At 35.8% G+C, this 17,088-nt stretch overlaps 2 protein-coding genes and 1 non-coding gene across 10 annotated transcripts; 1 reads left to right on the top strand and 2 right to left on the bottom strand.

Moving 5' to 3' along the window:
* Positions 1-1,570: 1,570 nt before the first annotated feature.
* Positions 1,571-1,643, bottom strand: TRNAA-UGC. The gene has a single exon. It is a non-coding gene; the product is annotated as a tRNA-Ala (tRNA).
* Positions 1,644-1,869: 226 nt separating this feature from the next.
* LOC118482297 (acyl carrier protein-like) lies at positions 1,870-4,083 on the top strand. Its single transcript, XM_035978065.1, has 4 exons — positions 1,870-2,021; positions 2,101-2,181; positions 3,503-3,622; positions 3,706-4,083. Exons 1-4 carry the CDS (start codon positions 1,938-1,940, stop codon positions 3,826-3,828), a joined length of 408 nt encoding a protein of 135 aa, XP_035833958.1. The 5' UTR covers positions 1,870-1,937; the 3' UTR covers positions 3,829-4,083.
* A 5,725-nt stretch (positions 4,084-9,808) lies between these two features.
* On the bottom strand, positions 9,809-12,464 carry LOC118482298 (dnaJ homolog subfamily B member 6-like). 8 transcript variants are annotated; one of them, XM_035978067.1, is made up of 6 exons: positions 12,227-12,464; positions 12,050-12,134; positions 11,887-11,915; positions 10,749-10,805; positions 10,144-10,323; positions 9,809-10,054 (listed from the first exon to the last, which is right to left on the bottom strand). In XM_035978067.1, the coding sequence occupies exons 1-6, from the start codon at positions 12,314-12,316 to the stop codon at positions 9,986-9,988; spliced, it is 510 nt and encodes a 169-aa protein (XP_035833960.1). In that variant the 5' UTR covers positions 12,317-12,464; the 3' UTR covers positions 9,809-9,985. The 8 variants fall into 8 exon arrangements, with proteins under 8 accessions (XP_035833960.1, XP_035833962.1, XP_035833959.1 ...); XM_035978069.1 differs by having other exon boundaries at positions 9,809-10,050; positions 11,887-11,954; XM_035978066.1 differs by having other exon boundaries at positions 11,887-11,954.
* Positions 12,465-17,088: the final 4,624 nt, after the last annotated feature.

Here is a 17,088-nt window from a genome sequence, read left to right on the forward strand (position 1 = left end):
TCCCTTAGCTTTCTAAAAACTTTGTAAAATGCCATTTTACCTCCCTCGAGTTTTATGTGCGTGGGTCAAATATAACACGTTTTCGTGCTTACTTTTTCGTACGTTTTTTGTTGGTCTACGTTTTGTTCGTAAAACGAGTCGGGTCAAATATAATATGTTTTCACTAGGTGGTATAAATTCGAGTTATTTTACGTTTCGACTCCGCCGCAAGGCGTGGTACCATTCTTTAACGTAAAAAAAACCCTATTTTCTTACGTGTTTATTTTTCAGTATCTTTCATTATAAATCCCAGTTGGCTTATGTTTTGATGTAAATTTTCGGTAATGAGTCATGTCAAATATAATAAGTTTTCTTGCTTATTTTCATGTGCGTTTTCAGCTACTCTACATTTTGACGTAAATTTTGTTCGAAAACAGGCCGAGTCAAATATTTGACGGTATAAGTTCAAGTTACTTTAAGTTTTGACGTCGCCGAACGAACCTTTTGATAAGCCCTTGAACGCCTCCAAGTCTCAATAATTTATAAACAGCCTTATGTGGAGGAGTATACCCAAATTCCCATAATGAGCTAGCCCAAACATCATAAATAAATGAATCCTTGGGCCCATAGGGATCTAGGATAAATTCCTTCAATCATTACAGTGTACTCGTCATGGGAACACTCCCCGTTGACAAAAGCTCTCATACCTCGGGCATGAAATATTTTTCCACCAATGAGAGCAAGGCAGCCATCAACAATCAACCATACGATTATTCTTGAAGGGACCACATCACCTGATGAAAGGGACAACCAACTGATTATAGTACAAATAGTGTTGAAATCGTTCCTCAAAAAAGGTAACATGTTCTCAAATCTATCTTTAAACGCTACTTTATTCCGCTTGCGATACATACTTATTTTTACACCAGCGGGTGGCAACAAGGAGGTTTCCCAACCTGTGGCAAGTCAAATGATGTTCTATTTTGCAAATCTCTTTCTGAAGCTAGATTGTGATTCTCGGAGATATCCCCTTGTAACAGAAAACTCGCACTATCTGAAAAAGAACAATTAACATTATAAAATAAAAATCGTAAAAGGATAGATTTTCTATAACACTATTAGTATAGGCAACCAAACACTTGGTGGGCAGATACAACAAGACTGAGATTTCATTTTCTGATGGAGAGATCAAAAAGTTATATGCCCAACCGAATGGTAATTGGATTATGGGGAAAAGGAAAAGAAGTTGTTTTCTTTGGAAATTACAAGGATAAAATAAAATGAGAAAAACAAGATGTTTTTTTGTTGACAATGATCCCTCGAAAAAGAAGAGTATTTAGTTAATAAAATAAATCAGTAAATTATGTTTTTGCCCCTTGTGGTTATATCACTTTTACTATATTGGCCTAAAATAATGGGGCCAGAATGGTTAGTTATAGAGACCATGGGGACCAAAATGGTTAGACTTAGGGGCCAAAATGGTTAGTTATAGAGACCACGGGGCAGATATGTTAAAAATTTTTATGTTGGGCTAATATAGTAAAAGTGATATAACCACAAGGGCCAAAAACATAATTTACTCTAAAAGAAATGGAGATGCGGGGTATCGAACCCCGTACCTCTCGCATGCAAAGCGAGCGCTCTACCATGTGAGCTACATCCCCTAACTGACTGACTTGTGATGATGCACAGTTCATGTGTGAAGTGATGTGTTTGGGGCAGTTTTCTCTCACAATATTATTAATTAGGCATTGCTTTCTTGCGATGGATTAATATCTTTTCAGCCCCATTTAATTTCTTGTGAAACTTAGACAAAACTACTACATGGTTTTGATCGTCCAAAATTAATACCATAGGCTGTCATCTTGTAAGGTTCGCCACCCACCTTCTATAAATTAACTCCCATCAATTTCCATTTTACATAAAAAGAATTCACTTCATTCTTCGTATTTTTTTCTATGGCTTCCTTCGTTTCAACTTCAGTGGTTGCATCACCCGTTGTTGTTCCCAAAATCCAAATCTCCAGTGTCTCTATGATCTCTGTAATTTACGACCACTACCGATCAACTTTTCAAATTTATTGAACCGCTTGGTTTTAATTTAAATACTTGTTTGTTGCAGGGTGCAAAAAGATTTGTAATCTTCAAGTCAGAGAAAAGATCAGTAGTACCATTTTCTCGTTGCTTCATTTCATGCTCCCTTGTAAGAAAAGAAACTCAATTATTATTATTCTCATTGTTTTAAAAAAGAGAAAAATGCCCGGATAGTCCCTGTGGTTTCGCCTTTTTTCACCTATAGTCCCCAACTTTCTAAAATTACCTGAATAGTCCCCAAGTTTTCAACTTTTGTTCCCGGATAGTCCCTGGGTCTAACTTCAGTTTGTTTTCTCTGTTAAGAGAGTGTGAAATGTCAAAAATACCCTTTCCTTAAAAAGGACAAACCACAGGGACTATCCGGGCATCTTCTTCATTTTTATTTATAAAACCTCACCACCACACTTCATCTTCAACCTCCACCCACCATCACCCTCCTCCACCCTCCACCATCACAGTGATGATTGAAACCGTGTTATTTAAAAGTATGCAAGATTTCATGAACCGAACATTATTACCTCAGGAAACCCCCTTCCAAATAAACCAAGACCGACTACACAAACGTATGCAACGATAACAACAGGACTGAAAAATCTATAATGAAGCCCAAAAAACAGTCAAATAAAGAAATCATCAACGCGATACAATTGAAGTTCCATCAAATTTAAAAAGTAAAACATTACTTAGTGAAGTCTCCCCATGCCCTACTAAATCCGATATAATATTGACGAATGAAGATATTATCAAGGCTCCTTGAATAGCCCTTATAGTGTGTTCAAATCTCTATTATTCAAAGCATAAAAGAAAAGTTTCTTTTGTCAGTACACTTCATAACAAACGACCCAACGACTAATTTTAGATTATTAGAATTGTACATTATGTATATGTACACATATACCTGATGCTCAGATGAGAAATCTTCATCTGCAAAATCATTTATGATTGCCAACACAGATAAGATATAAGCAAAAGACGGTCCCATGACCGTAGGAAGCCTGTTACCGATCAAAGTTTGCAAAAGGGTGTTCAAACCCGACATAAATAACACGGTTTCAATCACCTCTGTGATGGTGGAGGGTGGAGGAGGGTGATGGTGGATAGAGGTTGAAGATGAAGTGTGGTGGTGGGGTTTTATAAATAAAAATGAAGAAGATGCCCGGATAGTCCCTGTGGTTTGGCCTTTTTAAGGAAAGGGTATTTTTGACATTTCACACCCTCTTAACAGAGAAAACAAACTGAAGTTAGACCCAGGGACTATCCGGGAACAAAAATTGAAAACTTGGGGACTATTCAGGTAATTTTAGAAAGTTGGGGACTATAGGTGAAAAAAGGTGAAACCACAGGGACTATCCGGGCATTTTTCTCTTTAAAAAATAACAGTTGGAAGGAACTTCAAACATTGCACAAATGATTAAGCAATAATTATGCAGGCTCAACCGGAGACTCTGAAAATAGTGCAGGCCACCATTGCTAATCAGTTGTCGATTGATGAGTGCACAGTCGCCCCTTCAACCAAATTTGTGGATCTTGGTGCTGATTCTCTTGACACGGTACGTACGCCTTATCTACTTTAAATAAGCTGTTTTTTGGGGCAATATTGTTGTATAAAAATGCTAATAATAACATGGTGCAGGTTGAGATTATGATGGCGTTGGAAGAAACATTTGGAGTGTCAATAGGCGAAAGCGGAGCTGAAAACATTGCGACTGTTCAAGATGCTGCCGATCTCATAGAAAAAGTGAAGGCGGAAGCTTGACCTCACCTGCCTCTCATCAACATTTCATTTTGCTTGCTTGCTTCCTCATCAATTTTGATGTTCTAATAAATGCAAATCCTATTCATCAGTCATAATTAATACAAACAACCAATGGATCAATTATCTCATGGTCATCGGATTTTAAGGGTTGTTGGCTTAACTTTGATGTAATAGTGATTAGCTTTCCAGCGGCTTGCTGGCTCTTTATATATAGATATAAACTGGTTTTGCCGTTAAAAAAAGATTAGGCTTAAATCACTATTTCAAAGTTTTTAGGACTCAACAAGTCACGGTGCACATCATTTATAAGTATTTGCTTTAAAATCATAATATAAATGCCGGATGATTTTCATGTTTCATTAATTATGCCTAGGCTGTTAATACATCGAATTTTCAGTCACTATAAGGCTTTACTACCAAACGGTAGTCTTTATTGGTTCAGATTTATAAGCCCAACTACTATACCCACGTAGGGCTCTTCACGAGCCAAGCCGAACCGAACGGATCTTTGCTCGTGTTTGGCTCGTTTACAAACCGAATCGAGCGGAGCGGTTCATATAAAACCGAGTCTCAAATCAAGCGAGCATTTTCCGAGCAATGAATATTCCCAGCGATTTTGACAACTTTGTCGCCTGATTTAAATGAAATTAAATGACCCACCAACCAATTTTATTATCCATGTGACTAAATTAACACTAAATCTACATTAACTTATTATGATGATAACACAGCTTTTACAAAAGCCCTCTTTCATTTTTTTCGTTGTTATTTAGTTTGTAACTACTTGCTTAATAATTACCCGTTGCTATATGTTAGATGGTTAGTAACTCATTATGTTTCGTTTTGCTATATGTTTTCTAATGGTTGGTTTCGATTTGCAATGGTTAAAAACCGTTATCAATGGCGTGACTCACGATTTAATTTAAAAGCTATTAAAACCGAACCATTTACATTTGTACCAAGAACAAACACTTGTACTTTTAGAATTAAGTATCGGTCCATAACCAACCCGAAGAGGACCGGACTGGCCTGGAACCAAACCCGTGAAGATGTAAACTACGGAAACGATAGTTAGTGTGTCGGTCCGGGTTTTGCGGGTATAAGCGGGTCGGTTCTCACAGGGTTAGCAGATCAGAACTGCTTCTTAGAATTATGTGGGATGTAAAAGATAGTGCTTGGGCTACACATTCTACATATACGGGCTACAACATCAAGTTTTTGGGCTGCACATACAACTCGTAGTTCCATTTAACAATGCAATTGAGCAAATTCGTTTAACACTACTTCAACGGAAAAAAATTCTACATTTACATAATCCTAGGTTACTTCAACGGAAAAAAAAAATCTATATTTACATAATCCTAGGGGGCGTTTGGTTTGCGGAATGTTTTGTAATTGGAGTTGGAATTTTTATAGGAATTTGAATTTGAATGAATTGGATTTGTAATTTAAACATTCCAATAGTATTGGAAATTGTTGAAATTGGAATCTTAATTCCATTTTGATGTATTTGGTTGTCAAATAAATTGGAATCTATCACCCCGGCCCTCACCATCCAGGGTTCGGGTCGAAACGGTAAGGGTGGAAGTAGTTTGGGTCGAAACCGTGTGGGTCAAAGGTCGAAATGGCTCGTGTCGAAACGGTGCGGTCGAAATGGTAAGGGTCGAAACGGTTCAGGTCAAAAGAGTTCGGTTTGAAACAGTACGGGTCGGAACGGTACAGTTAGGAAGGTGCCGGTCGAAATGGTTCAGGTCAAAAGAGTTCGGTTGGAAATGATACGGGTCGGAACGGTGCGGGTCGAAACGTTAAAGGTCGAATCGGTTTAGGTTGAAACGGTGCGGGTCGAAACGGAACAAGTCGAAACGATTGGAGATTCCAATGAATTTACTTGAATTCTTTTACATATACGAAAAATTTTGAATTCCTTTATTTAAAAGAATTTGAAGGAATTTATACCCAATTCCAATTCCATTGACCTCATTAACCTATGACAAAACTAAAATGTTAGCATGTTTTAATAAACTATAGTCGAGTATAATTTTGTAATCAACAAGATACAATTTTGTAAATAACAAAAACATGATTATTATGAGTAAAAAGGATTTGGATCTTAAAATTTTAGACGAAACCTAAAAAATATATTTTTGATATATTTAGATTGATAGATTATAACCTAATGAATTACACTTGTAGAATAAAGTAAAAAATCAAATAATTAGTAATCAATTAATTTTACTAAATGTAGAGTTTTTCTTATTGTAAAAATCGAAAGTAAATTAAGAATTTATATATAGAATGGTTAAATATCCATGTGTTTGTTAGAATGGGTAAATGTGTTTTAAGCTGGAAAATAAGAGTGAGAGGAACCAGAGAGGAATGACATGAGGCGTTAAACTTTTTCATTTATTATATAATAAAGATATAGAATAGATATAGATGAGGTGTGGTTCCACCTTCAAGACCCCATGGAATTGCCACATAGGTGCAACATCATTCTCGCAAAATTATCACATGGGGGGGGAGGGGAGTTGTGATTCCACTTTCCACATCCAACTTTCACACCCATTATAAAAAGGTTTTGGCTCACCCTCACAAAACCTTTCCATGCCACACATCAAAGCCATGGAAAGCTTCACGCCGGTGCCACGCAAACGACCACGCCAAAGATGCAGCGGTTTGCCACTGTGAAAATTCATCCACCTAGGACGATGGCGTGAACTAGAATCCCTATACCGCATAGTCTTAAATATTACTATTAACATATTTTTAGAGTTAAAGAATAAAACCTTTTTTTTAAGTTTGAAAATCTTAATATATTGTGGTTGGTCTTATAAAAAATTAAATATAAAAAGCTGTGCATAGACTTCATCTATAATAAAAAGATTGATTAATTATTGCCAATTGGAATTTGGAATCATTATCTTGATTAAGAGTGGGATTCAAGCTAAGATTTTAATATTTTTGTTAGGTGGTGTGGAGGCATGAGTTGGGTCATTAATCGTCACGTAGGACTATTAATGAATTGCTACACTATCCCATTGCCTCATTCATCTTGGTTTGCATGCATTAAATCATGACAATCATGAGCCTCATTTCCTTTTTTAATATTTCCTTCTCTTTCTCACAAGAATAAATTAAAATAAGAGAATAATGTTTTGGGTCATGACCACACCCTTAAAGCATTTGTAGTGGGGCAAAGTTTTAGGCGTGGAATGGGCAAAAAAACGCCCCAAGCATGGGTGTACACCGCCCCTGTGGGCGTTTTTTAGTGGATTTTGGGTTGGGGCGTTTCCCTTAAAATGTCTGATTCAAAAGTGATGACCAATAGAGTTTTGTGATGGTTTATTTATTTATTTTTTAATTTACAGCAAGAGTTGTCTGATTCAAAAGTGATGACCAATAGAGTTTTGTGATGGTTTATTTATTTATTTTTTAATTTACAGTAAGAGTTCAAGCCCCACTACACCCATTTTTAACTTCAAGGTCCTTTGATTACTAGGCACCACGTGTCGCTTCATGCCTAAGGGTGGGACATTTGTTTCACTCACCATTATACATGGTTTTACGGTAGTGGTTTTGGATGATGGATTAGAAATGGGTGACATGGCGCTGATGTGGAGGGTTATAGTGACCATGAGAATCATGACCACACCTAGACTGTGAAAAAAAAATAAAGAAAATAAAGTAAAACAGAATAGAATAAATAATTTGGCATCCAAAGTGGAAGGTTTATTTAATCGTACATAATCAATTGATCTTTTTGTCTAGAGATATATTTTCTAAGTGTCGCGAATCGCCATTACATTATTTTATTCCTAATTCAAGTTGTTCAATTAAACATATTTTATACCAACTTGCATAAGTATTCCTAATCCAACTTGTTTGATAATATTATGTTATTTCAACTTGACACATCCTTTACATCTTTAGTAGTTGCAAATGTTAGCTTGCATTTTTAATATTACCATATTATAAATTAGCAACTTTTGGTTGCATTGTATGTTGTACCCCAAGCTTTGGGGATTTTTCAAAAAAAAAGCTTTCAATTTTCACTTTTAACCCAAATTTTTTCATATTTTGTATTTTGACCCCTTTTATTTTTTTTTACTTTTAACCTAAAGTTTTTCATCTTTTATAATTTAACACAACACTTTATTATTTACAACTTTGGTCCCCCATACTTTTTATCTTTTGCAAGTTTTTCGTTTTACGTTTCGTTTTAAATTTTGCGAGTTAACACCTCGTAGCGTACATGTGAGGTTCAACGTTTTTTGCTCTATTTTTTCAAATTTGACAGACCCGTCGAAACGTGTTCATTTTTCTCTTTTGAAAAGTTCACCGCAACGGGCGGGTCCTAGATCGACTAAGTTAGTATTTTCTACATTTACGTTTCTGGTTAATTTTTTCGATTAACACACTGTAACGGGTGTGCGTGGTTCAACGTTTTTAAGTCTGCTTTTCGTTCAGTGTAATTTTTACCATTTTATCTATTTTATTTTTACGATGTTGAGAGTCGATGTCATTGTGGCATTGGTGCTACTTGGCACGGTTTTACGAACGTTTTTAACTTATTAAAATTTTTACTAATATTTTGTTTCGGTTTACCTCTATAGTTCCTTTACTTAAAAACTATTTTTACGTGCCTATTTTATGTACGTGTATGTATAAATATGATTTGTTCTACATTCCGATGTAAACTTTTTTTTTATAGATGAGTGAGGTCAAATATGATACGTTTTCGTTTAAAAAAACCATTTTTACGTGTATATTTTTATGTACGTTTTGGTATAAATTCAAGTTATACATTTCGACCTAAACTTTTTTAGATAATGATTCTGGTCAAATATAATTTGTTTTCGTGTTTATTTTATGTATGTTTTGAACCGAGTGGAGTCAAATTATGATTTCTTTTTCTCCCCTTTTTTCGAAAGCTTTAATTAATCCCTTTCGATTACATGTGCATATTTTCCTTCATACCCTTTACGTTTTCTATGTATAAGTTGGGTCACATATAATACGTTATGATTGTTCGATATGAATTTGATTTACTTTACGTTTGATCCAATCACAATGCTTATACAGGTTACATTGAGTTCAACTGGATACGTCGAAATGTGTGTTTTCATATGGTTAATGCATCATATGACGTTTGGACTAATCCATTCAATGTTTACGATGTATCCGCGCCGCAACGCGGGCGGGTCTTAACCCTAGTAGTAAACAAATTTGCAAAAAAAAAAAAAAAAAAAAAAAAAAAAAAAAAAAAAAACCCTCAATTTGTTTTTATTTCTTAAAGGTCACGTGTTTCATCAATGTTTCGGCAATCAAAACATCTTACAAATAAATCCGAAAAGGGTACTTATATTCTTAATCCCGACATACTTAAAAGCTCGTGCATTGAGATTAAGGATATTCTTAATCCCAACATACTTAAAAGCTCGTGCATTGAGATTAAGGATGAGATTTATAACAGACAATACAATTGTATCACGTGTTTTTAATGTTGTAAGAAAACACTTTGATTATTATATGGTAAAACATCATGATACGAGAGATGCCACAAAAGGAGATGTTTATATCCGTAATATCATCCAAGTGTGAGGGATATAATTAAAGACGGTAAAATCCGAGTTTTTGTATGTAAAAAAAGCGCACCAAGTCGTATGTCCATTACGTTACTGAATGACATCATACCCCCTCTCGAAATGCCAAGTAAGCTTTTATAATATTAAATTAACCTAAAACACATGACGATCACAATATCAAAGTCTTGATCCGTGAAGCCGACTGTTATAAAATAATGAAAAAGCAAGGAATTTAATTTTCCAATAAAGCCCCTTTTGGCTTTTCTGATGTCATATAACTTATTATTTTATTTCAACTTGACGATGTTTCTTTCAAGCATTTTTTATATACTAACTTTTTTTTTAATTTCAAGTTGCAAAATATGACAGGTTCATTGATTGTATCACACCAACGATTATAACAAGAAAATGCCACCATTTTTTTTCCCTTTTCAAATAAATAAAGATGCATTATGTTACTTTACACTTAATAACCACTTGATGATTTTGACACATGAAAGGTACAGCAGCAAAATTCCATATTCGAACTACCTAGAAACAACTAGTCGACTGTTGTGGAAATCTTGCATCGATTAGGCATGTCTCCCCTTCCTCCTGTTGTTTTTGTTGTTGTTGTTTCTCACCTCGTATCTTCCGTCTGCCTTCAAACACACACAAAAACATACATTAGGTTAGGGCGATATAATTATGTTTTAATAAGAGGGAATGATTGATATAGGCTGACCCTTACCCCTAGCGAAAATCCTTGAAAACATTCATTTGATACAGACGAAGAACCTCGTTTGTTAGAAGAGCTAGAGCTGGAGCTCTCACCAAAAGTTGAGGACGAAAAAGAAGTCGGGTTTTCTGACTCTTGAAAGAGTTCCTGAAACAAGTCCTTTAGTTCCTGATCAAAACTCTCTCCGTTTCCCTGTCAAAACGATGACCATGCTTGCTTTGAACGACATCATTATTTTGAATGAAGAAGAAAAGTGAGATAGAAACAAAACAAGCATCATTGGAAGAAGCCAAGTTGATGGTCCCATGGGACATAGAGGGTCTAGTAGAAGGACCGAGCCACTTGCCTAGTGGATTGGAGCGCAAGTGAAGTTGTCCTATTCGATCTATTCACATTAGGGCCTACAGTGATACGATTCCTAAAAAGAAATATATATGATAATGCTATTGTTCCCCATATGACGTAGAACAAACTCATGTCCTGCCAAAATAACCTCTGGTTGGTTCTACATGTTTCCATTCAATTCAAACTTGAATTAAACCCTAAACAATGTATGTGGTCACTAACCATGTTTTATGAACAATATATCGATGGTGTCAGAGAGCTAGCTAGCTTACATTTGGTTTGTTTTGACTCATCAACACAGCCATTTCGCCCATAAAGTCAGCCATCCCCTGTTTTCAATCAGCTCCATTATTATAAAGATTACAAAAATTATCTAACTATTTATTTAAGAAAAATGAATCCGCATTTGACTTTTAAGCGTAAATTATGTTGCTTCTTTAAGAGATTATTATGCAAGGGTTGAGATCCTGTACAAACAGTGCTAATTATAAGAACCGTAAGAACAGATCTGAACCATTGTTAATTTAAATCAAGGGTTGATATTGATTATAAATAAAACTCTTATAATTAAAAATTACTACTAACAAATTAGGGGTAATTTTGTAAAATTGCTAGTCATTTGACCATTTTCTATTAAATACAAATTCCACCAAGGTTTTTTAAACTAAAATAACTTTTATATACTTCATTATTTTTTTTTAAAATATATACCATAAAATCAAGTATTTTTTTATCTTTAATATGAGTACCATATTGCTATACCTTTTTGTATTTATAGAAGTGTTTTTTAAAAAAAGTTAACAAAAGGTGTTTTATATTTGTGCTAATAAGGTGCTGATTATGTGTTAATTACAAAATAATACAAACAAACACCAAAAGTAGATATAATCAGCACATCTGGTGTGCTGATAATGGAGAACGATTGAAGATGTTGTGCTAATGTCGTTTATGTTGATAATGGAGAACGATTCGAGGACGATGTGCTGATAATGAAGAACGATTAATGATGTTGTGCTAATTATATAGTGTTGTGCTGATTATATTTTTTGTAATTATTTTTAATTAGTTATAAATAAATATGGTCAAAAAGTCTAAATTACCCCTAAACTAATTTTTTATTGATGGACACTTGTCAATTATGTATTGGTTCTTATGGTTCTTACAAACTTAAGTGTTTGTATTTGATCCCATTCCTATTATGCAATGCAAACTATAACTACTATATTGTTGTGCTTTTTTAACCGCTTATTTAAATATTTGGAAAAATACAATTGAAGAAAATGTTACGGGACAAATGAATAATAAATAAATTTGAAGAGATCCAATCAATGCGGTTAGGTTAGATTAGGTGATGGTCCTTTTGTTTGGGCCATCTAGCTAGCTAGCTAGGGTTAAGAAAAAAGAACTTACATCTTGGTCATCATCGCTGTCATAAACTCCTACATCGTACAGGAATCTTTTATTTACATCGGAAAGTACTAGGAAGAATTAAACACAAATTAACACCCAATCAATCCTAGTTAAGCTTCAAAACATTACTGAAAAAAATGTGTCGGTGTATAACATGAGTTACCAGAATATGCTTCTTGTATGGCCTGAAACTTCATTTTAGCCTCTTCCACATATTTGGAGTCCGAACAACGATCAGGATGCCATTTCTGGAGCCACATAAAACAAAAAAAAAGAGATCAATTTTCATAACCCCGAAATATGACAAGTATTGATTGGCTTCCAATTCCAAAATGCTGACCAGCGCAAGCTTCTTGTAAGCAGTCTTGAGCTCTGCTTCAGTGCATTCTTTGCTCAAACCCAAAACCTGATAAAAATCACTGCCACCCATGATTAAAACAAATAATACTTTTGAATCCAAAGGTTTATCAAATTGGTATGTTTAATTGTGTGAGAAAAATAAGCAAAGATGATGAGGAGGAGGAGTAGGATCCATGTCATGACATGATACTTACAAGCCACTAACCCACCCTCCAGAAGCTATAAATAAATACACGACTAGTTGCAGAAGCTTACTTTTCATGATATTTTATTTTTTTTATTTTTTATTTGTTTAGGACTAGGATTAGGATTAGGAGGGAAGAAATGTGTGTTTGGGAGAGATGGACGGTTGGCATTGCGTGTGTGGGGCCCATTTGGAGATCTAAATCCAGATTATACTTGCTGCTGCGTGTTATCTTTTTTATCCATCACAACATGTTACAGCTGGAACCCTCGCTCTAAATACACTAAGGGTGAAGGGGGTGCTCACCTAATAGGTGAGTCCCCTCTCTTACGCCAAACCAATCCCCGTGTGCCACGTCAACTCCCCTCTTAAACTCCCCTAACACCCCAATTTGATGGCGCCACTCCTCTCTTAGGTGAATTGGTTTTTTTTTTTTAAAAAAAAAAAAAGGAAAGCTTGTGATTGGACCAAGTCTCCCTCTCTCCTCTCTCTCTCCTCCCCTCTCTTCGGTGCCTCCACCCCCAGCTTCTTCCCCGATTTCACCCACCGCCTTATTGGCGGCACCCCCCAATTCGGCAAAACTGGTCCCCGATTAACCTTCCCGAAGGTGCCCCGTCCCCCCTAACTACTATACTTTTTTATTTTATGTTTAGTGTATCAAAACATCTAATCTCACATCACTTCCTACTTAAATGATCAACACTTTTACACTTTAATAATTAGCATCATCAACTAAATTCAACACAGCCTAGATAACTTCTTTAAATTCATAAAACTTTCACAAATAAACTTTTATTCTAAAGAAATGTTAAAAAAAATGTGAGGAACATATCACTTTTTTGTAGTTCATGAGCCCGTTTTTGTGTCCAAGCCATGCCAAACGGCTGCACTTGTGGGTGTAAGAGGATGGCGTTGGTGCTAAAGGATGCATGCAGACATGGCAGGTTTAATAATTATAAAATATTTATATATTCTTAAATTATTAACTTATATCAATCAAACTTTTAAATATCTTTATACCGTAAACTCTAATTAATTATATGTTCACTCCAAACGGTTATATTTTCAAATTTTAACCTTAAACGGTATATTCTTAACCTCAAAAAGATTCACGATAAATACAAACATCCTCTTTTATTATCAAACATCCTCTTTTATTTTAACGTATGTTTGTGAATGAAAACAACGGAGAGAAATTAAGTGTTTATAAAAAATAGAGTAATTTCTTACAGAACTTATAAAAAATAATTTGTTCTTGTAAAGATATATATTGAATGAAACATGACAGTATTTAAATCGAAGAAACGCCGATTTCATATCTTAATGAGTTTATGTTTTACATCAAAAAATTATAATTATAATTATAGAACTATAAATAATCAACATGTTTATGCTTAAGGTTGTTGTATTCTTGGCTTTCAGAGTTTTTCAAAAAAAAAAAAAATGAAATTTTCATTTCTAACTCTAAAGTTTCAATCTTTGGCTATTTAAGTCCAAAGTTTCAATCTTTAGTAACTTTAACACCTTTAATTAATTTGATTTTTCACTTTTAATTCAAAAGTTTCCATCTTCTAATGTAGAGACCCGTCGGAGGGGAGATCCACCCTACGCCCAGCTGACGTGATAGTTTTTGGTTGGGAGGGCGGGAAACATGCTTGTGTCGATCTCACAGGTGTATCCCCACCAGCCGGGTTCCGGGAAAATGGATTTGTGGCGGGGCAAGCGGTACTGAAAGCAGAGTCAAAGAAGGTGGAAAAGCACGCGAAAGCTTGTGAGGATAATCGACATGCCTTTGTCCCCCTGGCGTTTGACACGTTCGGCTCCTTGGCGCCGGAGGCAGTTCGGTTCTTGTCTAGAGTTCAGCGTGTGGTCCATAGCAACTTTTCGACCCCTCAGGGGCGAGGCTTTGTTTTTAGTAGATTAGGGTTTTCTATTCAAAAAGGGATGGCGGCGCAGTTTGTTGCTTGTCTACCTACTATCCTTATGTAATTTGCCCTGATGATTAGAATGAAATTGCTTTTTTGGTAAAAAAAAAAATGTAGAGATTTAGGATTGAGTATTGAGTTTTACTCCTAATACCAGCAGCATGTTTGATTCATTATATATGATCCATTATTTAGAACTGATCATGAATGAAGGATTAATGCATCTTTCAAAATACCTTTTTTTTGCCTTTGCAGATCATTGAAAATTGTTTGAGAGTTTAGAGAAAGGAGAACGTGTGATATATATAGAGAGAGAGAGAGAATAGAGAGGGAGAGAGAGTGCAAATTTTTTATTTATACTTTTTTTTTCATTTTTTACACAATTAGTCACTTGATATAACTTATTTACTCAATAATCTTTGAAGAGGTAAAATGACAAAAATACCCTCATGTGCAAGGCACATGACCAGATTTAACTAAAAAATCTAACTGGGTTTGGCCAAAAGGTTAAAACGTGCAAGACACATCTAACTTTATATATTATTTTTTTTTTGTAACGGCTAAATGTTACACTCTTTAGGTATTGAACCCATGACCTCCTAAAATTAGAGAAAAAAATTGCAAATAGGTCAAGTCGGGCGACATGGGTCTCTGGGCGACTTTGGGCGACATTGGGAAACACTAGGTTCTTCAATTCAATCCTGGTCTCGAATCGAGTTTGATTAGTAACCAGGGCTGCTCAATCTCCTTATTGGTAAGGATTTCTGATTCCGTTCTTGTTTCTAGTCGATTGAGGTTCGAATTAGGGTTTCTTCTAGGGATTCGATTTCGTGTCTACGTCTGGATCTGCTGTTCTTTCTGAATCAGAGAGTTTTGGGTTGTTATTCTGATCGTAAAAGGTTCAGATCGACCTGCTGAGTTTTTACACTTCGGCAATTTTATGAGGGCTGGTTGAGTCTGATTTAATTTCGGTTGTTTGATTTGAATTAGGGTTTCACAGTCCATCACTTATTTTAGGTTCTTGATTAATCAGTCCATTCTAGGGCTGCGGCTGATTAATTAGTAACATTGTTTATTTGCGGCTGGTTAAATGGATGACCAAAATGCAGACAGTTCAGATATGTTTGTGCAGAAGATTAAGAGTATTGATGGAAAACCTTTTGAGCCAAGAAAAACGTCACATGTGGCTAGGGTTTCAGAAGTGAATAAGAAGGTAAGATTCATGTTACCGCTAAATGACACGGACTACGTTCTTGGCTGTTCTGATTCTCCAGATGAGGATTATGCATTGGTTTATGACAAGCGAAAGGTAGCATTTGTGCTACCGCTAAATGATGTCAGTCCTATGCGGCTGCGGTCCAGCAATCTTATGCGGCTGCGGTCCAGCAAGTAGGTATTCAGCGGGATGTTATTTCTGATCAGAATCAGAATGACGATGGAACATATAGGAAGGCCAATGATGCAGCTGATCAAGTACCTAAAGTTAATTTTCGATTGCTAAAATCAGATATCTCATTGGATGGTGTGGATGTAATGCTTCCGATTGATTCTATTCGCCAGGTTAATAACAGGTTAGCTAACACTCTTTATGGTTATTTCCTGGGTGATAGAATTGCATATCCAGTAGTTGATTACTTTGTGAGAACAAATTGGAAGAAACATGGTCTTCAGAAAACTATGATGAATTCAAATGGGTTCTTTTTCTTCAAGTTTAAAGACAGGAAGGGTATGGATGCTGTTCTTGAAGGGGGACCTTGGATGATCCGTAATAAACCTATGTTTCTCAACATTTGGTCCCCTAAAAACACCCTTAAAAAGAAGAGTTTAAAAAGGTTGCAGTTTGGGTTAAATTGCACGACGTCCCCCTAGTGGCGTATTCTGATGATGGTTTAAGCATGTTGGGGTCAAAAATTGGGTCTCCTGTGCGGCTTGATTCGTATACTAATGATATGTGTAATGAGGCTTGGGGAAGGAGCAGTTATGCTAGGGCTCTTATTGAAATATCGGCTGATCAGGATTTGAAAGGGACTCTAACCATGGCTATTCCTGAATTGGATGGAAACAAATATGTTACGGAGAATATTCGAGTGGAGTATGAATGGGAACCCCCGAGATGTGCTCGCTGTTGTGTGTTTGGGCATGACTCTGAGGGTTGCCCTAAACGTATTGGATCAACATCCAAACCTCCTACTAACAGGCCGAAAGTAGATGAGGATGGTTTCATTGAAATTAAGGCTAAGAAGAGTGCAAAGAAGAATGGTTTTCAAGTTAATAACCAGAAGCCCAAATTTGAGTATAGACCGGTGGATAGGAAGAAAAAGGTCGTTGCAACTCAGCAGGTTACTACTTCTCCTAAAATTCAAACTCATAATTCGTTTTCTGCTCTTGATTTTGTTGGGGGAAATGGTGGTTCAATCCAAGGGAGAAATAAAGGGGGTAGACATATTCATGAGGATTCAGATGAGGAAGAGGTTGAGGTTGTCTATGATGAAACCAATGAGTTTATGACTTCGGGTACATATCCTCGTCTTCAAAAGCAGGGGCAAGCACCTCTTCCACAAAGTTATCCAATGGATAGATTGTCTTTGGTTCGTGTTAAAGGGCTGCCGTTTCGTGGCAACTTCATTTTTGATGATGGAGGATGAGGATTTTGGTTATGTATTGTTTTGTCTACTAGATATCTTTTCATGATGTATAGTAGGCTAGGTTGATGTGATGTCATAGGTACTTTTG

Source organism: Helianthus annuus, chromosome 9, assembly GCF_002127325.2.
Source record: "Helianthus annuus cultivar XRQ/B chromosome 9, HanXRQr2.0-SUNRISE, whole genome shotgun sequence".
Taxonomy (NCBI): Eukaryota; Viridiplantae; Streptophyta; class Magnoliopsida; order Asterales; family Asteraceae; genus Helianthus; species Helianthus annuus.

What these genes read in the sequence shown, in the direction of transcription:
- LOC118482297 (XM_035978065.1), top strand. Translation starts at nt 1,938, where the DNA reads ATGGCTTCCTTCGTTTCAACTTCAGTGGTTGCATCACCCGTTGTTGTT. An exon ending in CCAGTGTCTCTATGATCTCT is followed by an intron (nt 2,022 to 2,100) that starts GTAATTTACGAC and finishes TGTTTGTTGCAG; the next exon opens with GGTGCAAAAAGATTTGTAAT. An exon ending in GCTTCATTTCATGCTCCCTT is followed by an intron (nt 2,182 to 3,502) that starts GTAAGAAAAGAA and finishes ATAATTATGCAG; the next exon opens with GCTCAACCGGAGACTCTGAA.
- LOC118482298 (XM_035978066.1), bottom strand. Translation starts at nt 12,316, where the DNA reads ATGGGTGGCAGTGATTTTTATCAGGTTTTGGGTTTGAGCAAAGAATGC. An exon ending in CATACAAGAAGCATATTCTG is followed by an intron (nt 11,955 to 12,049) that starts GTAACTCATGTT and finishes AATTCTTCCTAG; the next exon opens with TACTTTCCGATGTAAATAAA. An exon ending in TTCAAGGATTTTCGCTAGGG is followed by an intron (nt 10,055 to 10,143) that starts GTAAGGGTCAGC and finishes GTGTGTTTGAAG; the next exon opens with GCAGACGGAAGATACGAGGT.